The sequence below is a fragment of the Delphinus delphis genome, chromosome 6 (assembly GCF_949987515.2).
Source record: "Delphinus delphis chromosome 6, mDelDel1.2, whole genome shotgun sequence".
NCBI classification, from domain to species: domain Eukaryota; kingdom Metazoa; phylum Chordata; class Mammalia; order Artiodactyla; family Delphinidae; genus Delphinus; species Delphinus delphis.
In genome coordinates this window covers 83,788,015-83,811,351 of record NC_082688.1, presented here as the reverse complement: position 1 = coordinate 83,811,351, position 23,337 = coordinate 83,788,015, and the positions used below count along the sequence as shown (strand labels likewise).

The window sequence follows — 23,337 nt, the reverse complement described above, 5'->3', positions numbered from 1 at the left end:
ACACACACACACACACACACACACATATTCTCTCCCTCTCTCACTAATGTAATATTAGGTCCCAAGCCCCTGAGGTATGGATTTTCTTCTATTCCCTGACTATGGGATTGGAATGATTAATAAAACACCTAGAATTGAGACTGTACAGTACATATTATTGCAGAACATCATCACAAAATAACGATAATCAAAGTGGTAGATGCGTGTGTGTGTGTGTGTATTTATTTATCTGTATCTATACTTTGACAATATAGCTAAAGGTGTACTCACAGGAAAATAGTTTTGAATACTTAAATAATTAACACTTAAATAATTAAGAAGCACATACGGAAATGAATTAATTGGCTGTTTAAACAAAGAAATTAGGAACAGAACAATAAACATAAGGAAAGCAGAGGAATGAAATAGTAAAGAAAAAATACGTTATGAAATCTTCAAAAGTTGATTTAAAAAATAAAACAATTGGATTAAAAATAAAACAGATAAACCACTGAATGAAGGAAAAAGGAACACAAAACAGACTAAAATTAGAAGCGATAATGGAGTAATAAACAGATATAGAGGAAATTAAAATTGTCATACAAAACTTTAGGAACTACATTTTCGGTGGCATTTTATTTAATTAAGCACCAGGAGGTCAGTAAACAGTGTATCTATAATTTTTAAATAATATTTGTTCAGGATTGAAAATGTCAGGCACAATTTTCTGGTTAGGTAATTATTTGCATGTTCTGTCTAAAGTGTACCTGTTTTTCCCTACTGCTGTCGCTTTAGTTAAGGTCCTCATTACCTCTCGCCTAGACCACAGTCTCCTAATGTGTCTCTCAAATCCATCTTTCCTACAATGCTGTTAGATCTGACCTGTATCTAAAATGCAGATCTGATTTGTTGTTCCTTTTGGGTAATTCCCTGCAGTTGAAAGAATTAACAGCTTCTAGGACCTTTCATAATTTGTTTTAACTTCTTTTCCCACCTCATCTTCCCATTGGCACGCCTTTGTCTAACACTTTGTTTTAACAACATGTAACTGCAATTTCCCTGCAACATTAAAAAATAAAGCAAAAAAACCCCCCTTCCTTTGAAGTATTGACTAAGGTGGACTTTACGAGGGACTTGAGTTCACATTTACTAAACAATTTGTATGTATTTTTGGCTATGTATCACATGTATATACATTTCTACTCACTGAGGTTTTTAAATCACTTTACATCTTTTTTTTCCCCTTCCCAGCTGTGAATTCTGTATCCTTAGGGAAGAATGGAGTTGTGGAACTGATGTTTAAAATCATTGGACCATTTAGTAAGAAGAATTCCAGTCTTATGAAGTGAGTAAATGTATTATGTGTAAATAGAGGTATACCCTTTGTTATTTTGGGCCTTACCATCTTGATCTGTACAATGAGCAGGTTGAGTTAAATTGTATCTAGGGTCCTTTCTCAGTTCTTAAATAGTGATTTAATTATGGTACAGATTTTCTTTAGTATAAAGTTTAATCTTCAAAAATATATCAAAATTAGATACATTCATTGAACATAGTGTTATGGAAATTTAGACTTTGAACATTCCTAGATACTATAATAGGAAAAAAGACCATTTATAGAGTATCATTCATTCAGAAACATTTATTGAGTGCCTACTATATTCCCTACCCAATTTTACAGTCTTTTAATGACTACTTCTTTCAGTCTTACAATTATCTGGATATATTTTAACTTTATACATTTCTTCTTTGTCAAAATCATGTTATTCTTTTTCTTACTTTGAGATATGTATATATATCTCAAAATATGTGTTATATATGTGTGTATTTGTGTGTGTGTGTGTATATATATATATACACACACACACACACACACATCCATAAATAAATAAATAATAAATAAATATATATACACACATATGCACATTCATTTGTAGGTCTCTCAACCTCAAAATGAAAGCAGTTTCAGTTATTTCATTATATTTAGTACTTTCTTAAGCCAAATTAATGGTCATTCTTTAAAAAAAATTTTTATTATGGAATTTTTCAAATACAGCACTTATATTAATTATTACTTATTATATTCAACAGTTATCAACATTCTGCCATGTTTGTTTCATTTATTCCCCCTCCAGACTTTTATTTATTTTTCCTGGGGTATTTTTAAGCAAATCCCAGATGTTTTCCACATATATATGAATTTCTGTAAGCAAATACCAGATATTTTCTCACTTTTCCCCTAAATATTTCATTATGTAACTCTGCTAAATAGGGACCTAAAAAATAACCATAATACTGTAATCATACTCAACAAAATGATTAATTCCCTAACACAATCTAAAATCCAGTGTGTTTAGTTTTCTCCAGTTGTCTCCAAATGCCCTTTAAAGCAAATATCAGCCATGACGTTTATACTGTAAATTCTTTAGTATGATCACTATCAGACATAGTTTTTTTCTTTTAGTGTTACCAAAGTATCATTTCTTTGTTCAACAATATTAATAATTCTTTAAGATCATCTAATATTTTCTGATTGTCTGAGGAATGTCTTTTTTTTTACAGTTGGCTTGTTCAAATCAGGATCCAAATAAGGGCTCTACATTCTACTTGATTGATAAGTCTTGTAATTTTTTGCAGTCAATAACAGTCCCCCTACTTTTCCGTTCTGTTTTATTTGTTGAAGGAACTGGGTGGCATCTTATAGAATGTCCCAACATAGATTAAGATGACTGTATACTGGGATCACTTAATTTGTAGGTATATCCCTCAAATTTTCTGTAGACTGATGGAGCTTGAGGCTTGATTAGATTTTTTTTTTTTTTTTTTTTTAATGGTCAAAATATTTCATAGGTGGTGCTGGGTCTCTGTTTTGCACCACTGAAAATCATTGTGTTGAAATGTTCCATCCCCTTTCACCTAAAAACTTAGCAATATTTCATAGCATTGCCTGATCCATTATTTCTTAAAAGGTTCCAAAATAGTGACTTTTTGGAACCTTTTTCTCAATAAAAAACCTTTTCTCAATAATAAACCTTTTTGGAATTATTTTCTCAATAATTTTCTCATTCTTTCTACTTTTATTAGCTGTGATTCTTTTATAAGGAAGAACTTGTCCACATCAACTGTTTGGTTAAATTTTACAAATGAATAATGTCCAGAACATGCTCAGTCTTTTCACCCTTACTTAATAAAGGCCAGATGTTTAGCTTTTACCCTGCTTGAAAATGGAAGCTTACTTGCACATATAATTATTTATTAAATATTATTTGGTGGGATGACAGCATATTTACTTATATAAAGATCATACACACAGTCTTAGAGCATCTGATGAAATGTGACAAGATAAAGAAAATGATTGTTCACAATTAGTAAAACCAACTTCCAGAATTGATGTAGTGTAGTGAGTGGGCTTTGGAGCTCTGCAGAACTTGATTTGCATGTTAGCTCTTACTGGCCTCATGATATGAAGTAAGTTGCCTAACTTTTTATGCCCCAGTTTCCTGTCTATAAAATGGTAGTATTTGTGCCTACATCATAAGGTTGTTATGAGGATTTAATGAGTTAATTCTTGTAATTAGCACAATGGCTATATTAATGCAGTGTAATTAGTTTAGGTAAGTAATGTAGTAATGTGGATGTGCATGAATCCTAGTTAATATTAAAAATATATTCTTTATCTTTAAAATTTTTATGGCTTTTCTCTTCTTGATCTTTAAAGTACTTTAAAATTAATCTTGATCTTGGTTATGATCTCCTACTTAAGATCTACATTACTCTATTGTAACCAAGTTACCAAACCTAATATAAAAAGTTCCTATGAGAAAAGAACATTTCACAAGTATCTGTATAATATACAACATGGACCATTTCCAAAACCATGTAGAAATCAGTGGGTCTAAACTTCTGAGAAAGGAATGTAAATTATCTACATTATTCCTTCATTCTTTTTTCTATATTTTAAAAAGAAAAACTCTTTAAACTTTATTTTTACTTTAAAAAGGATAAACCATTCATTGACCAGACATCTATATCATGATTCCTTTATTATTTTGAATAATTGTAGGATCTCCCCCTTAATTAAACAATCTCAACATCTAGAGCATTTGTATACCAATTTTTCCTCCGCTTAATGCCGTGCATTTAGTTAGTTGAAGAAGATTGAGGGTTATTATTTATGTTTGAAGAGCGGTGCTTTCCTTTAGAATTTCCTTTCCTTTCCAATTTTAGGTTTTGGATTTAAACACTGTTAATCTAGAAGGAAGCAACTCTAAAAGCTATTGTAACTCTTTCTGAGTTTCACTACAGGTTTGGAGGTTATTGCAAGCATTGACTCCCCCCCGCAACTTAAATAACTTCATGAGTACCTGGGGCTTCAGTTTCTCCTCCCTCACTGCTCCCAAATGAATAAGCCACAGGCTGCTTTTAAAGCCATTGTTAGTTATGTTATTCTGTGTGGGACTTGTGAAGACTGAAAAATATATGAGGAAGTATAAAATATTGGTGCTGAGAAATTCTAATCAACATATAAAAATGTACTTTTCAATAAATACTATTCTGTAATTGTTGGGTAACTTTTATATTATAAATTCATACTGGCTTATAACTGATATAGAATTGCAGAAATTCCTTAGTACTGAAGTTTTTAAAAATACCTTTTAAAAAACATCTTGGTAAAACTGTCAAGACGACTTTGCACCAAACTTCATAATTTCTTTTCATCTAATGGGGCTGTGGAACAAGCATGATGGGCAGAAGGAATTGGGTGCATATCCAGTTTTGGCAGCATTGAAGAATAAACATCAAGAGAAAAACATGTAGTTTAAGGCTTAGAAAATGTCAGAGCACTTCTGTTTGGTTCAAATGTGTTGTAAACAGCTGCCAGCAGGCAGAAAGACTGTTTCTGAAAGTGCTGTTAAGATTTTTAAAATTTTGAATTAAGACTTAGCTGTAGATGGGAAAATTCTGAGTTCATTGCAAATGATTGCCTCTAAGCAATTGTATTAGTTTCCTAGGACTGTTGTAACAAAGTACCTAGTACAAAGTTGGTAGTTTACAATAACAAATTTATTGTCCCTGGAGGCTGGAAGTTCAGAATCAACTTGTCAGCAGGACCAGTGTTCCCTTTGTAACCTGCAGGGGAGAATCCTTCCTTGCTTATTCCTAGCTTTTGGTGGTTTGCTGGCAATCTTTAGTGTTCTTTGGTTGTAGGTGCAACATTTCAGTCTCTGCCTCTATCATCATATGGTGTTCTCTCCTTGTGTGTCTGTCTTCAAATAGTCTTCCCTCTTTTTATAAGAGCATCTGTGTTGATGGATTAAGGGCAGTCTACTCCAGCATGACTTCATTTTAACTAATTACATCTGCAAAGACCCTGTTTCCAGATAAGGCCACGTTCTGAGGTGCTAGAGGTTTGGACTTCAACATATCTTTTTGGAGGAGACTGACATTTCTGATTTCATAATTTTCTTTCTCAACAAGAATCTTGTATGATTTATTTTTCATATCACTTAGTTTTTATGTGACCCTAGGCATATTATATTCTGAAATCCTTAGTTTCCTTATTCATAAAATGTGTCAATTCTATGGACTAGGAATTTTTTTTTTTAACAATTAAACTAGAAAACACATATACAAGGCATATGTAACAATTTTTGGCATTTGTCAGGCCTTGCTGAATGAAGTCTTTTTTCCCCAAAATTGCCATTGTACTTAGAAGATCCATTTAATTCTGATTTTGACCAATTTAAAAGTCATCCTTATTCTGATAGTTTTACAGTCTTAAGTGCATTTTATTGAATAATTATAAGATTATGAAAAGTTTCTTACTGATGATTCAGTGCTGTGAAAATTCTGTTATAATTTTATAGTTTTCATTTACTTTTAACTTGCCATTACCAAAACTGCACATTGTTTTGAGAAAGTTACATGCAGGAGTTTATATTTTTTAGAGCATATACTGTTGTTTTTATTTTACAAATGTTATCATAAATAAATGTTTATATGGTTGCTTTATTTGTGTCAATAAACCAAAATGTAACTGTTAACAACTTGCTCTAGAGGGTAGCAGTAATGAGCATTTATTATAAATGAGCACTTAGTCTGTACCTAGTCCTGGATTATTGTTTCAGGTTTTATTTTGAACCAATATCCATCTTAAATCAGTATCCGTTTTAAATCTTCTAAGTCATCTTAGAAGTCATCATCTGGTCACGCTATGTGTACCACTAGTGTGTATGTAGCTTTTTTAACTTTATTATCTTGTTTTCAGTTTTAATTTCTTGAGTAGTTTTCCCATAGATATGTACATTTTATTACATTATCTAGATTGTAAAATTATCTGTGAAAGAGATAACTTTGTTTTCTAATTTTATACCCATGAAGAACCTGCTACTGTGGGTATCTAGTAGGCATTCAACAAATGCTTAGTGATGAGTGAAATGCTTAAATTTGACAGTGTACATATTTTTATGCAAATTAATTATCCTTGTTGAAATCTTACTAAGAGGTACTGGCTTATATTTTTAAAGTTCCTGAAAGTTCCATTTCTTCAATAACTCATTTTTAAAAAAATATTTGAATTACAGGTTTTCCACAGTGATGTTATATATATTTTCAAAGTTGCTTAATGGCCACTGATTTCACTGTGTGTAACTGCACATTTATATTCAAAGAATATATAAGTCCTCTAATGGGCAGTGAGAATTTTTGAGATGTTAATTAGGTCATTATTCTCTTTGGTGCCGTATGGCTGAAAAATGTTAAGGGTTCATACTTCCTCTCCCCAAACCTCCTAGTTCCAAAATATTTTACATTTGTTATCACATTAAGTGTTAGGATTATTGCTTGATAGAACTAAAATACTTTGAAGTCAGATAGCTACGAATATCTATAGAATTTTGTAGTTGCAAACTTTGTGTTAAAACTTGTTTTTGTTTTAATTTTTTTGTGAATCAGAATCTATGATTCTTAGTATTATTCCTTTGTGAACTCTGTCCCAGTCAGACACAGGTACAATGATTCCATTCACCTAACCTCTGATATGAAGACTTAGACATTGTTAATTTTCTTCTTTTTCTTTCTTAAACATTTTTTTTTTGGTGCTTTTTTGTTGATATTTCAATCTTCCTCATATCCAATTTTAACCTGAAGGAAGTGAGGCATATAGAGAAACAGCATATGTAATTGATTATAACAGGAATGACATTTGGAGTAGATACTAATTACTTATCTGAAAAGATTGTATGAATTTACTATTGTAGATTAATTTTACTAGTTTTGTTGTTGTTTGTGTTTTCTCATGTTGACAGGGTTGCTTTAGACACCCTTGCTGCATTGCTAAAATCAAGTAAGTTTTTAAATACTAGAAATACTAGATACTATTTTTCTGAGTATTCTGTCTACTATGTTAAAGAAACTGGAAATGTAGATTTAGTTTATGTTTATAAAGCTTGTTCATAATAATTTAATGTCAAAGTTGATTTTATCTTTTAGTACAGTCGATTGATATATATCTAAGATCATTTATGTTTATTGAGCTCTAATTTATCAGTACATTCATATAATTTATTCAAGTATATTGACTTCCTTTTTCTAAGTTACTTTCATAAACATAAAGCCTTGTTAGTAGGGGAAAGTAATATGTAAATATTATATACTATCATTTTGAAAAAGTGATGCTAACATGGCCTTGAGAACATCTACCATGAAGAGTATCTTTGACAACTACTGTCTCTATGTAACATATGATTTTCAGTTAGGACCTCTTTATTAGAAGTTTTATTTCTACCATAAAATTCAAATTTATAACATTAAAAATGACTTAATGTAAATTTACATTTTACTAAATGCATTTACAGACTAAAGCACAATTTTTTTAATCTTCAAAATTGAAGTATTGGAGGAAATGTGTCTTAACGCAATATGGTGCTTTTTTTTTGGAGAGTAACCATCTGCATTATGTGCTTTTTTTCTCTCCATGATACTCAGTGTCTGTATTTTAAATATTAATTTTTGTTAGCACTCCCATTCCCCCATTCCATTGGTTGATTAAATTAACATCTTATTTAACCACAATAACATTTAGTCCTAAAGATCTATGTTGATGGCTTTCAATGTTATTTTTCCCCAAAACTGTCTATTGATGGTGAGACCAACTTGCCCTTAAGTTTGATGAGAAGGACAGTAGCAAATGATTAATTGATTGAGAATCTGATATTTGGTAATGATTTATTAAATTTAAAGAATCACCTTAGGTATTACTATTATATACTAGAGTGCATAAAATTCAGTTAACAGTTTTATCCTTGAAATGAAATGTGTGTTATTCAATTAGATTAGCTATGTAGCTTTGTTTTCATATATGATGTGATAAACTTTAGACCAAGATTAGAATATTTGGATTAATTTCAAAGATATTTGTAGCCTTGCTTTGATGTGCCTTCCCTGCCTTTGTGGTTCAAATTGTTTAAAGATTAATTTTTAAATTAATGTAGGCATATTTTTTTTGATTTAGAGTAGATTAAAATAGCCATTAAAACTAAACTCTTATTAAAGCTTACTAATTTTCAGAATCACTGATGACAAAGTCACTAATTCAAAGTCAGTAAAAACTAAAACTCTAAGTTTCAAGTATTTTTAGAAATCAGTTAACCTAAAATGACTGAAATGCTGATATCTTCAGTTTTAAATAATAAGCTTCCTTTTACTCCCTCCCTTCTTCTCCTTCAAAGGAGGATGGTGGGCAAACATATCTGTTTGCTCCATCAGGTAAAAAAGTAACTGACAAGTAAATGATCTTGGATTGCAGATAGATCTGCTCACTTCTCTTAAGAGTCACTCAGCACCTGTGTTTGAGTTATGCACAAGTTTTTAATTTGATCTTCAATAAAGAATTTAAATATTTCTCATAAATACCATTTAGGCTTTTGGGAATTCCAGTGGAAACACAGTTTGTAATAGGAGTTACAGTGATTCTTAAAAGACATTATGATAGTAATATCTTTTAAGTATTACTGGTAATACTAAGAAGCTAGTAAACTAAAGGCTTATATATTCCAATTGGTGTAAACAAAATATGTATATTTGTTTAAAATACATGAAACTATTGTTAGTCAGACCTATTGAACTGTTCTATAGATAACCACAGCCTTAACAAACTCTCTCTTCCAGACACAACAGAGGTATTAAACCTTTTACATAAGAAAGTGCCCCCTTCCTGCCCCTGTGAGTTTCTTCCAGCTCTCAACATAATTTCTAAGAGGGCATTAATAAGTTTGTTGATCTCAGTGTCTTTATGTTTTAGGTGGGTATTAGCACATTTAAAACTGTAGTAATTCTTTCAGGCAACTAAAAGCAGCACAGCCTTACTGTTGCATTATCTTAGTGTCCATGCCATGAGCCAGGTGGTCATTTTATATGTAAATGTAGATGAGGAAGAGATTGGTATTTCTTTCTAAGTAAACAACCTCAGATGGGTTGGTATTCCACATTATCTTGCACTCTTATCATTGGCCCACCCATGTGGTGCTGGGTGGCTCAGGATGTTGCTAAGATACGATCCCCTTGCTCTCATCTTAGTGAAATGCACCCTTTTGGTTAAAAATCTTAAATATTAACATTAAAAAAATGAAGTACATCAAATTTATGAATTTATTTCTGTTAATTTTACCCCAATAAAATTGACTGTTTACAAAAAAAAATTTTGATGCAGTTTTTTCATATATTAAAAAATTAATGACAATAAAGCACTATCTTCTAATCATATAATGCTTCTTACATTTCACTTACTAAAAAGTTGTTTAAGTACTTTTCACTTAGCTTTGTTGTGGCATGGATATTTATATATAATTGTGGGGGTAATTAAAATTTAAAATAATTTCAATAGAAACACATACAATTTGTAGTAGGAGCTGCAATCCAATGGAGTTTATTTCACACAAAGATTGTAATAGAAGTTGCGATAATGATAATGGCTTTTAACAAAATCATAGTCACAGCTAGTGAGTTAAAGGCTTATATATTCCTTTTGGTGTAATGAAAGTCAGTATATTCATAAGTTTTAAAATATATGAAAGTTTTGTTAGTATTAACATTTAAAAATATACAACCTTAATTGTGTTAAAGATATTTTGATATTTATTAACCACAAAACAATATATGGGCAGGTTTCTGGAAAATTACCTGGAACTTGTCATATTTATGTTGTTAGCTAAAAAATATTTAAATATGTGGTTGCCATTTATTTTTGGAAAAGTATTGTAAGACTTCATTCCAGTATTGTGGTTATGTTTTTAATTTGATTTATTCTACCAGTGTCTCTTATTATTTAAAAAATATTTTCTCAATTTTCTTTTGTTAAAGAAACAAATGCCAGGAGAGCTGTAGACAGAGGATATGTCCAAGTCCTTTTAACAATTTATGTAGATTGGCACCGCCATGATAATCGGCATAGAAACATGCTCATTCGAAAAGGAATTTTACAGAGTTTAAAAAGTGTTACAAGCATCAAGTTGGGAAGAAAAGCATTTATCGATGCCAATGGGATGAAAATTCTTTATAACACTTCACAAGTGAGTTTTTAATTTTCTTCCTGTTATTATGATTACCTATTAATGATAGGATTTGGTTCTTTGGTTCTTAAGAATACTTAGTATTTCTAAAAATACTCAAAAAGTATGATAAATATATTAAAAAAATCTGAAAGCCAAAAGGCACAATCGTTTCTCAACTGTGACATCAGACTGAGTTCGAGAAAGTGCTCAGTGCATATCTCTGCAATATGAGGTTTTTCCCCCATACGTAAAAGGAAGATGTATATAAATCTCTCCACTGGGCAGGAAGGAATTCCATATAGCCACGTTTTCTAAGGTGTGCAGTTGGCTATACTCAGTTTTGTATGTTCCCCTCATAAGTATTCACAAATCCTTTATGGCTGGTAAGGCAGATATGTTGTTTGTGAGTGTTCTCGGTCTTTCTTCTGGAGAGAATATTTTTAAATAGTGCAGGTACAGAAGTGAAACCTGGAGTTAGGAATCCTGGTTCTGCCAACCATCTTATGCATAAACCTTCTCAACAATATCTTTAGCAAGATTCTAGCATCTGTAGAGTGAGGATATTGCAAAGTAACCTTTTATTTTTACAAGGCTATAATTATTAGAACAAAATCTGTCTTGAAAATTCCAACCAGTCACCTTGGTTGTGCCCTCTTGGTCTTACACACAACAAATAATCTTTTTCTGTGTGAGAGTAGTTAAGAACACATATTTTATGTTAACTCTTAGCTTTTTCTTTTCTAGATCAATCACATGCACTTATTTTTACTATTCCTAATATAGACAGTGATGGATATTTGATATATGAGGAAGAATTGGGTGACTTTGTTTATGCCACTTCACATTTATGAGCCTTAGTTTTTCATCTGTTTTGACAGGTCAGGTGTGAAGATTTCTACTGAAAACTTCACAGGTTATCAAAGTGCCATCTAAAGCCATCTAGATGTCAATTGTCAATAATAATAACAGTGTTATATGAAATAGTTTCAAATTCCCTGTTCACTAGTCCTTCTCAAGATTAGATACCAGGATAGCAAATTAAACTCTTAAAACTTAAAATTGTGATATTCAGGCTATTCTTTTATAAGTTGAACAGCTAACTTATTAGGGGTGCTATTGCATGATAACTGATAGAATTTTGAGAAAGGCTCAGCCAAATGCACATTCCTTTTTATTTTTTACACCTGTCTTAATTTCTTAATCTTCTTTTTTTTCTTCCCTTAAATTTTCATTTTTATTTTATACCCTAGGCTTGCTAAATGCTCCCTAAGTCACTCATAGATATTACTTAGTGCTTTGGAGACTTCTGGTACCGGAGATGGTACTGATTTCTGCTTAGTTAAAATATTTAAGGAAAATTACTGCTAAATTTGCCATATGAGGTTCTTACTTAAAAAGAGATATTTCTGATTAGTCAAAGCTGTTTTATAATTATGTTAAATTTTTTTGTGGTATTTGCCTTCTGAAAATTATTAATGTATTACTTTCCGAAGTCATGTAAAATTGTTTCACTTATTCACCAAAGGCACATTATCTTTTTTTTATTTTCTTATAAAACAGGAATGTTTGGCAGTCAGGACCCTTGATCCTCTTGTCAACACCTCCAGTCTGATAATGAGGAAGTGTTTCCCTAAAAATCGCCTGCCACTCCCAACGATTAAAAGTTCTTTCCATTTCCAGTTACCAGTTATTCCTGTGACTGGACCTGTGGCCCAGCTCTACAGTTTACCCCCTGAAGGTAGGACCACATGCTTCTTGCTGGCTTTCAGTGGTTATTGGAATTGTGTGACTTTATCTATTTTTGCTTTTGTTCATCTCCCTAGCAAAAGAAGGTTTTAATGAACACGATAAACCTTCATATTATTTTTTAGTTAATAAATATTTCTTCAAATATAAGAAATTGAGATTGATTAATTAAGGGAAGGAATGTGGGGTGTACTACATATGTGGAAATGTGAATTGTGAAAAACTTTAAGTACCACACAGGAACAGTATTTGATAGTTTATATAAATTTTCAAAGTCTAAGAATGTAAACATTAACTGTTTAGGTAATTCTATTTGAGCTTACATTTGTAGCTTTTTAATGAACTTCATTTTTTAAAGTTAAAGGTGTCTAATCATCAAACATGTTACAGTTTATGTTTAACAAAACTTGCACAGTTACTTACCTGATAGAAAATATGAAAATATCATAAATTGGCTCTTTGTCATTTTTGATGCAATATTGTGTACATAGCAAAGGAAGTAAGAGTTTCCACTTCTTAATGTGGGGAAAAAGCAGAATTTTTTTATAAGACACAGCAAAATTCAAAAGAGAAAGTAGTCTAGGCTATTAATAGAATTTCTAAAGTATTTTCTTGTTAGGTGATCACTTTTTAAAAAAGTAAGAGGTTTTTAATTATATTTAAAAGCAATGCTTTGAAGTGATTTAAGAAAATTTTTAAGTAATTATAATTAGTTTATTATCCTTGATATAGATTTACCTATGGTATATATCACAGAGTTCACTGTTATGATTGCATTTCTAAAGTATTTAATTATTAAAGTAGAAGTTTAGTCTATACAAAATATCAAAATGGATTATTCAGAAACTTCCTTTAAAAGGTTTAAAAGTCTAAGTCTGGGACTTGATTAAACATCGCTAAGTGAAAACAGTGATCTAATTGCTTCTTCTCATTCCATTTAAAATTGCCAACAGACTTCAAAAATAGGAGAAAAATCTGTACAGAATCTGAAAACTAGATAAAAGGAGCATTCTCATGGAATAAACATAGGGTGTGCAACAAACATGTTGGAGAAAAGAATAGATTAAGGAAGAGTGTCAACTCTATTCACCCTTCTATGAAATGCAGTATCTCTGGCTCCAGGTTGAGGGCCACTAGTACCTAATTTGGAGGGAGAGTCAAGGAGCTGTTGGAATTTCTTTCTCTCAGTGTAGGATTATGGAGGTTTAAGTGGTGTTCTAACTGGTAGAAAGCTTGTGAGACTTCACTATATGTGGCAGGTAGTAACACTGGGAGAGAGATAGGATATACCCCAGAGTGTTCTTTGTTCAGTGTCCAGAATAATCACATGGATAGAGAAAGCTGACTTGTAGTGCAGGGAATATATCAAACATGGGGAAAAAAAAGACAGAGATAATATTTTTCTGAGGGCTCCTTTTCTGCATCATTTCAGACTGATGGTTCACTGAACTAGAAATGGAGACTTTAACTGACTAAGAAGGCTTCATGAATGAGATGTGAGAGCAATTGCATAGACACAAGGAAAACACCCTGCTCTCCATCATTTTCTCACATATCAGGCTTCATTAAATTTATCACAATTTTCATTATTTTTTACCATCCTCAGTTAGACTGTAAATTCCACGAAGCTAAGACTGTTGTTTTTACCTTCATTTTATCCTCAGCATGCGTTAGATTGCATGAGTTATAATAAATGTGCATTTAACATTTGTTAATGGATGAATTGAGCTGGCCTCCAGACTTATTCTCTTAAACATTTAATGCCAAAAGACAGTGAAGCAGACTCTGGAGATTTGAAGGAAAAGAGTTCTGACTCAAGATTTCTGAACTCTTATTAGAAGCCACCCATATGTGAAGGTGACATATTCTTAGATATGCAAGGGTACAGAAGCATATTGCCCAGGAACCCTTCTGAAGTAATTGTATGAAATAATACTTCAGCCAGGCTAGTGATGAATTAAGTCAAGAACGCAGAAGACATGGTAGTAGAGTAATTGTATTTAACATTACAAATTGTTAATTATGTAATACTAAGTAGTTGCTCTACTATTATTTTGAAATGTATCAACTAATTTTTGGTGAAAGATACATAATATACGGTATATACAGTAAACTGGGTCTTTTGCAATTTATATTCATAGATTTCTTAAATTATAATATTGTTGCATTTCTAAGATGGTAATTATAGAAATAGTGGCCCAAATATGTGTTTCAAAATGTAAAAGTAACATCTAGAGCAGAGATCCTTGGACTAGAATCTACTGAACCATAGGAATCCATGGATGGACCTCAGAGACTAAGAACCCTTTGAAATTCTGTATAAAATAATGTATATTCCTTCTTGGAAAAAATTCTTGAAGAGGTCCATCCATCACTGCTATAGAAAAGTAAGAAAATTTCCAAGATGCACAAAATCCGGAAAATGCTGAATACAAAGCGAGAACAAGCAAATCAGTTTCAGTAATAAGATATCTAAAAGGATAAAATACCCCCATTAAAAAAAAAGAGACTCTCAGGTTGGGTTAAAAACAAAATCTAAGTAGCTGATACATCCTGGAAACTCTTAAAACAGCAAGACTGAAAGCTTAAAATAAACAGATTGGCAACTGTGTATCTGTTTTTCTCAGCTCAAGAAAGGTGAGGAAGACATTATTACTACCCCACAAAATAATAAATACAGAACAAAATGTTTAAAGCAAGATATCAAAGATGATCTTATACAAGCTAGATAGTAACAAGTGTGCCAAGCACTAGAACAAAGGTAGATAAAGCTATAATTATTTGGATAATATGGAGAAATTGATAGAAACACAGCATTAGTGGGTGATTTTAATATACCTCTAAGTTCTTGGCAAGTTAAATAGAGGAGATCCAGTCAATCTAAGTGGATGCTGAAGATAGCTCATGTTAATACATTTGAAAATATGATTGAGATGGACAATATTTTAGGGAAATATAAATAACTAAAATTGACTTAAATAGTAGCAAACCCACAACTGAATATGCAATCAAGTTGCCTTCAGTGAAGACACCAAACAACGATGACTTTATAGATTAGTTCTCTCAACTTTCAAGAAATTTTCCTATGCTTTATTTTCCAGAGCATAGAAAAAAAAGAAAAGTTTAGAAGCTAGTATGTTGCTGAAATCAAAACCTGGTAAGAATAACCTGAAACAACTTACAGATCATTGTCACTCATGAAAATAAATACAAAAATCTAAAATACTAGAATATTGAATTGAGCGGCATTTTCAGATATAGGACACTTTGACAAAGTAAGGATTATTTTAGAAAGTAAGTTTATTGTAATATTAAGACTTTAATTAAAATTTATCAGTAGGTCAAAGCAAGAAAACCAATGATTATCTTAATAAATGCTGTGAAGAGTTTTGATAAAAATCATTATTAATTCCAGATAAAATTTCTTAAGGAATATTTTCCATGCTAGCTGAGTATTATCTAACTCAGATCAGCGACCAACATCACAAATAGTTATGAAGTGTTAGAGGAAGCCTTTCTCAACCATTATTAAACATTGTTTTGAAAACTCTGGCCAAATCAGTGAGACAGGGAAAGGAAAGGTATTAATCATTAAAAGAGTGAGATAAAATTATATCATTGTCTGCAGAGGATGTTATTGCTCATGTGGAAAATCCAAGCAAATCAATTATAAAATGTATCTTAGACCAGATAAAAGTTCAGTGAAGTCCTGTTTACAAGATAGATGAATAAAATTCACTAGTTTTCTTTTGTGTGCGTACACGCGCGCATGTGTGTATATATATGTATGTATCAACAAAAAACAGTAACAGAAAACACAAAGGGAAAGATCACATTTATAGGAGCAATAGGACGAACAAAATAAACCCCTTGAAATATACTTTCCAAAACCTTATGGAAAGTGCTGACTTGTACCTTTTAATTGTTATATCATACAGATACAGTATAATTTATCTAACTAGTTTCCTATTGATAGCCATTTAAGTTTTTTCCTATGTTTTTGTCTTCACTATAAATGAGCCAAGGACATTTTGAAAACTAACAACAAGGATGATTTATATTCCCTGATTTTAATTGTGAGATTAAGTTACAATAATTGATATATATTGGTGATGGTACAAGAATAGATCATTGGAATAGAAAAGAAGGTCTCAGACACCCTAAGCTATGTGACCTTTCACATCTGGAGTATGAAACCAAAGGAAAAATACCTACAAAGGAAGATATTTGACAGGTTTGCCTAAAAATTGAAAACATATTTTCTCTTTGATACTGAACTGCATTTTCCCTTCTCCCTATCCAAGCAGTTGTCTTTCTTATTTGCAATAGGCTTTTCTGAATTCAGTGCCTTCTTTTTTCCTAACAGTTCTTTTACCAAATGTCAGTTTTTCCTATGTTTATCCACGACTAGTACGTTGACATAAATAGACCCAGTTACTCTATGCAATATAAATACTTACTTTGTGTGGTCTATTTCTGAAAGAATTTAGAGCAATTTTGTAACTCTGTTAGGATAGACTGAGCTACTGTTACACAGTGACCCAGTACAGTACCACAGTCCCTCAAGCAACAATAGTAATAACAGACGTTTTTATAGCACATACTCTCTCTTTTTTAGAAATAAATAAATTTATTTATTTTTTGGCTGTGCTGGGTCTTTGTTGCCGCGTGCGGGCTACTCCTTGTTGCGGTGCATGGGCTTCTCATTGTGGTAGCTTCTCTTATTGCGGAGCATGGGCTCTAGGCGCATGGGCTCAGTAGTTGTGGTGCACGGGCTTCGTTGCCCCATGGCATGTGGGATCTTCCTAGACCAGGGATTGAACCCATGTCCCCTGCATTGGCAGGCGGATTCTTAACTACTGCACCACCAGGGAAGTCCCATATAGCACATACTCTTTGCCTGGCACGTTATATATATTAACTCCTTTAAGTCTCCCAAGAACAGTATGTGTGGGTATTTCCATTTTATAGATGAGGAAACTGAGACACAAATAACTTATGTAACTTGCTCAAAGTCAAGTAGTTAGTAACTCAAGGAGCCAAGATTTGAATTAGGTATTCTGTCTCCAGAGCCTATTTGCTACACTGCCATGAGATAGATTTTTTTTTTTTTCTCTCACATACCCATACAGAAGATGGGTAGGTGATCCTGGACAGTAGGCCTCTGTCCACCAGGTCATCAAAGGAAAAAGATTCTTTTTGTTTTCATCATCTCCTATGGTGGTTTCCTCATGTGCATGTGGAAAATGGTAATGGAAGAAAATGGAGAGGACAATTTTCTTTTTAAAGGATGTGACCTGGAGTTTGTATTTACAACTTTGTCTCACATACTGTTGGCCAAAAATTAGTCATATGGCTGTAACTACTGTGAGGGAGGCTGGAATCTATAACCTCTAGCTAAAACTCAGAGGTTCTGTTACTGAAATGAAGGAGAGGAGAACAGATACTTGGGTGGGAGGAATTTATAATCTTTGCTATGATAAATCACATTGGAAATGGAAGTGTAAAATAGTTTAAAGAAGGCTACATCAGCAAGATGGAGGGGTAGGAGGTCCCAACACTTGTCTCCCCTGCAAGTGCAGCAAAAACAATAAATAACCAACTACAAACTGATGAAAATATCTCAGGGATAGCTCTGAACTTCAATGAAGAAGCATCAGAAACCATGCAGAACTCAAAACCTGAGGATGGCCACATAGAAAAGTACAGGAAGCATTTTATCTCCATCACCCCATTCCCCAGTCTAGAGCAGCTTGGTACCAGAGGGTTCCCCTCAGTAGAATTTTACCCCATGGAGAAAAGGACAGCAGAAGAATCCCAGTGAGCCTTGCTGCTGTGGATGTTTATAGCCTTTGTTTCCGAGGCTTTGCAAGTCTTCACCAAAGTTTATTTCAGCTGACGGAGCTGCCTGGAGTCCTGCCTCTTGCATTTGTTCCTTGGGGTTGGAGCTCTTGCTGTGGGCTCATATAGCTGCTGCATCTCCCCTCAGCTGGACTCACTACAGTGAGCCCCAGAGCTCCAGACCTCATTTTCATGAGAGATCTGCACATTCTCGCACCTTAGACACCAATGCCACTGCCACAGCAAGTGCACCAGTGCCCAAGGACCCAGGCTTTGTGGTGGTTCCACATGCACCTGATTGTAGGACTCTGGCTGGCTCTGTTACTGCTGTGAGATCCAGCATACCAGATCAGGTGCCAAGGGGGATCCCGTTAGCTAGAACTTCCTCATATAGGCAGAAAAGAGGAGTACAAAAAGACCCTAGCAGCCTTTGCCCCTGAGGATCCCAATAGCCCTAGCCACCACTGCTACCTGAGGACCTCCACAGTATAGGCCACAGAAGACCCCTACAGTCAGTGCTGATGTTGACCTCAACTGATGGAGCTGCATAAAGACGCCACCACTGTGCCTTCCCAGGAAGCAAAGACGCTGCGTGCTACTCAGCTGGTGCTCTTACAGTCACCTTCAGGTGAAAGTCTTTCCCTACCCAAGCCAGTCCAAAAAGGCTGGAAGAGTTGACTGCATCCTCAGATGTACAGACATCAATACAAAACCTTCAGAAACCTGGAAAAGCAAGGAAACATGACACTGCCAAAGGAACACAGTAACTTTTCAGTAACTGAACTTAAAGAAGTGGAGATCTGTGAGTTATCTGAAAAAGAATTCAAAATAAAGAAGCTCAGATACTTCAAGAGAAGACAGAAGCAATTCAGTGAACTTAGGAAAACAATACATGAACAAAATGAGAAGTTCAATGAAGAGTAAGAAATCATAAAAAGAACCAAATTCTGGACCTGAAGAATACAATGAATAATGCAATAGAGAACTTCAGTATCAGGCTCAATCAAGCAAGAGAAAGAATCTGTGAACTTGAAGACAGATCTCATGATATTATAAGGTCAGAGGAGAAAAAGAAATCAGAAAGAAAAAGTGAAGGAGGCCTATGTGAATAGTGGAACACGATTAAGTGAAACAACATCTGTGTAATGGGAGTCTCAGAAGAAGAGAGAAAGGGACAGAAAACTTATTTAAAGACATAGTGGCTGAAAACTTACCAAATCTGGTGAAGATATGGCTATGTAGGTGCACAAGCTCAAAGATCTGCAAATAGATTCATCCCTCAGAGATCTTCACCAAGACATTTTCATCAGGCTCTTAAGGCAAAGGATTTTGAAAGCAACTAGAGAAAAAACTTGTTACCTATGTGGTAATACTGATAAGCCTATTAGTAGATTTCTCGGCAGAAGCCTTGCAGGCCAGGAGAGAGTGGGATGATATATTCAAATTGCTTGAAGAAAAAAACTGTCAATCAAAAACACTTGACCCAGGACTTCCCTGGTGGTGCAGTGGTTAAGAATCCGCCTGCTAATGCGGGGGACGTGGGTTCAAGCCCTGGTCTGGGAAGGTCCCACATGCCGTGGACCAACTAAGCCCGTGAGCCACAGCTACTGAAGCCCATGTGCCTAGAGCCCATGCTCTGCAACAAGAGAAGCCACCGCCATGAGAAGCCCGCGCACCGCGATGAAGAGTAGTCCCTGCTTGCTGCAACTAGAGAAAGCCCACGTGCAGCAATGGAGACCCAACACAGCCAAAAAAAAAAAAAAAAAAAACTTTACCCATCAAAATTGTCCTTCAGAAATGAAAGAGAGATAAAGAGTTCAACAGAAAAACAAAAGCTGAATGCCCACTCTCACCATTTTTACTCAGCATAGTGCTAGATATCCTAATTATAGCAATTAGGCTAGAAAAAAGAAAGGAAATGCATCCAAGTCAGAAAGGAAGAAATGAAATCATCTCTGTTTGCAGATGACATTATCTCATATATAGAAAACTGTAACATCTCCACCAAAAAACTGTTAGAACTAATAAATGAATTCAGTAAAGGTACAGGACACAAAGTTAATATACAAACCATCAGTTGCGTTTCTCCACACTAATGATGAACTATCTGAAAGAGAAATTAAGAAAGCAATCCCATTTACAATAGCATCAAAAACAATAAAGTACTTACGAATAAGTTTTACCAAGGAATTGAAAGACCTGTTCACTGATCAATAAGACACTGTTAGAAGTTATTGAAGAAGACACACAAAACAATTGAAAGATATCCTGTATTCTTGAGTTGGAAGAATTAATATGAAAATGTTCATGCTGACCAAAGTGATCTTCAGAATCAATGCAATCCCAATCAAAATTCCAGTGTCATTTTTCACAGAAATACAAAAACTATCCTAAAATTTGTATGGAACCACAAAAGACCCCAGATAGCCAAAGCAATCTTGAGAAAGAAGGACAAAGCTGGAGGCATCACACTTCCTGATTTCAAGCTATTATGAAGCTATGGTAATCAAAATAGTATGGTACTCAAATAAAGCAGGGCACATAGACCAGTGAAACAGATTAGAGATCCCAGTCATAAACCCAAACATATTATGGTCAACTAGTTTTTGATAAGGGTGTCAAGAACACACAATGGGGAAAGGACAGTCTCTAATAAATGGTATTGGGAAAAACTAGGTATCCACAAAAGAATGAAACTGGACCCCTGTCTTACACCATTCACAAAAATTGACTCGAAATGGATAAAAGACTTTACATATAAGGCCTGAAACTATAAAACTCCTAGAAGAAAACTTAAGGGAAAAGATCCTTGACATTCGTCTTAGCAGTGATTTCTCGGGTAAGATAACAAAAGCACAGGCAACAGAAACTAAACGAGTGGGACTACAACAAACTAAAAAGATTCTGCAGAGCAAAGGAGACAATATATTGAAAAGGGGCTTCCCTGGTGGCGCAGTGGTTGAGAGTCCGCCTGCCGATGCAGGGGACACGGGTTCGTGCCCCGGTCCGGGAAGATCCCACATGCCGCGGAGCGGCTGGGCCCGTGAGCCATGGCCGCTGAGCCTGCGCTCCGCAACGGGAGAGGCCACAACAGTGAGAGGCCCGCGTACCGCAAAAAAAAAAAAAAAAAAAAAAAATATTGAAAAGGCAGCCTACAGAATGGGAAAAGATAATTGCAAACCATATATCTAATAAGGGTTTAATATCAAAAAAATACAAAGAACTCACATAGCCGAACGGTACAAAAGAAGACAGTCCAATTAAAAATGGGCAAAGGACTTGAATAGACATAAGAATTATGTACAAATGGCCAGTAGATAATGAAAAGGTGCCTTACATCAATAATCATCAGGGAAATGCAAACCAAAACCACAAAGAGATATTACCTCGCACTTCTTAGAATGGCTATTATCAAAAAGAGAGAGCAAGTAGCGAGGATTTGGAAAAAACAGAACCCTTATACACTGTTGGTGGGAACGTAACATGGTACAGCTAATATGGAAAAGGACATGGAGGTTCCTCAAAAAATTAAAAATAGAACTACCATACCAGCAAACCCACTCCTGGGTATATATCCAAAGGAATCAAAATCATTATCTTAAAGAGATATCTGTATACCCATGTTCATTCCAGCATTATTTACAATAGCCAACATTTGTAAACAACCTTAATGTCTTTCCATGAATGAATGAATAAAGAAAAGTGATTCATATATATGATGTACATATATCATATATAAATATTATTCAGCCAATTAAAAAAAGGAAATGCTGCCATTTGCAACAACATGGATACATGGATGAATCTGGTGGGCATTTATGCTAAGTGAAATGTGCAAGGCAGAGGAAGACAAATACTGTATGGCATCACTTACATGTGGAATCGTTGAATAAAAAAAAAAAACGATTTCATAGAAACGGAATAGAAAGTTGGATTCCAAGGGCTGGGAGAATGGTAAATGGGGTGATAAGATCAAAGGGTATACATTTTCAGTTTTAAGAAGATTAAGTTCTGAGGATCTAATGTACAACATGGTGACTATAATTAATACGGCATTGAGTTTCTGAGAGTAAATCTTAAGCATTCGCACCACATGCACATGCACACACACGTACACAAAATGTTCACAGTGTTAACCATGTGAGGTGATGGACGTATTAATTATCTTCATCTTGATAATCATTTTACCATGATTTACCATTTTACCATATATCATCACATTTTACACTTTCAATATATACAGTTATATTGTCAATTATTCCTCAATAGAGGCAAAAAATAAAAGCAAAGTTTAGAAAAATGTCCTTTAAAAATATTCTCTACTTTGTTTTAATGTACTCATTTGCTTACATGAGTACTGTCAGAGTACTCCTTTACTCTTCTTTCCTTGTGTCCCCCACCTCTATGGTCCTCATGTCCTTTTACATTCTGTTTCCTGGGTTTTTCTCTAATGCATATTCATTCTTCATCCGCATTACTGCTGTATTGGTCCAGACAGTTATTGTCTTTTCCTCTGTTAATTGGTCCCCCTTCATATATATGCTCCCTTTCTCATACCTGCCAGAGTGATCTTTTGAAAAATGTAAGTTAAATCACTCTCCTCTTTAAAATCCCCAGTGCTTATCTTCCATCGGATGAAAATCTAAACTAATTGGCCTATCATACCCTTCATTTTCTCATTCTTATTTGCTTCTCCTAGTACTTTCTCAAGCATACAAGTTAAGTCACGATTAACTTATTTTCCAAAGATATAATTTAAATTCTTTATTTTCACATTATTATTTCTTCTTCTTAAAAGCCACACTTACACACTCTTATGTTCACCCAGAAAGCTGCTATATTTTTCTCCAAGATACTGCTTAATTATTACCTGTTTTGTGAAGTGATCACTAATAACCTTGGCCCCAGGCAGCTTGCATTTATTATTCCATTCCCATGGCATTTTTAAGTATATGCCTTCATTAGGTGTATACCTTTTGTATTATAATTATTTTTTGTTCTTTCTCTCTTTAACTTCATAAGCTCCCTGAGGCAGGGACTATATTTACACATCTTTTAAAAAATTCCCAGCACACAACACAGTGCATGGTACATGGCAGTCAGTGAAAGAAATAAATGGGGAGTGAATTGTAAATGGATGAAAAGAGTTATTGAAATTTATCATAAACAGGAAACGAGGTGTTTCATTCAGGCTGTTGCAACGTAAGACATTATTAATTTT

General features: G+C 33.8%; 1 protein-coding gene across 3 annotated transcripts in view; it reads left to right on the top strand.

The window, feature by feature from the left end:
- The window catches only part of AGTPBP1 (ATP/GTP binding carboxypeptidase 1), a 169,423-nt gene that overhangs the window by 58,576 nt on the left and 87,510 nt on the right, over positions 1 to 23,337 (top strand). For all 3 annotated transcript variants that reach the window (XM_060014981.1, XM_060014980.1, XM_060014982.1), the window contains exons 8-11: positions 1,231 to 1,324; positions 7,287 to 7,324; positions 10,339 to 10,547; positions 12,090 to 12,267. In XM_060014981.1, coding sequence (XP_059870964.1) covers positions 1,231 to 1,324; positions 7,287 to 7,324; positions 10,339 to 10,547; positions 12,090 to 12,267 — 519 coding nt within the window. The remainder of the gene's footprint in view (positions 1 to 1,230; positions 1,325 to 7,286; positions 7,325 to 10,338; positions 10,548 to 12,089; positions 12,268 to 23,337) is intronic.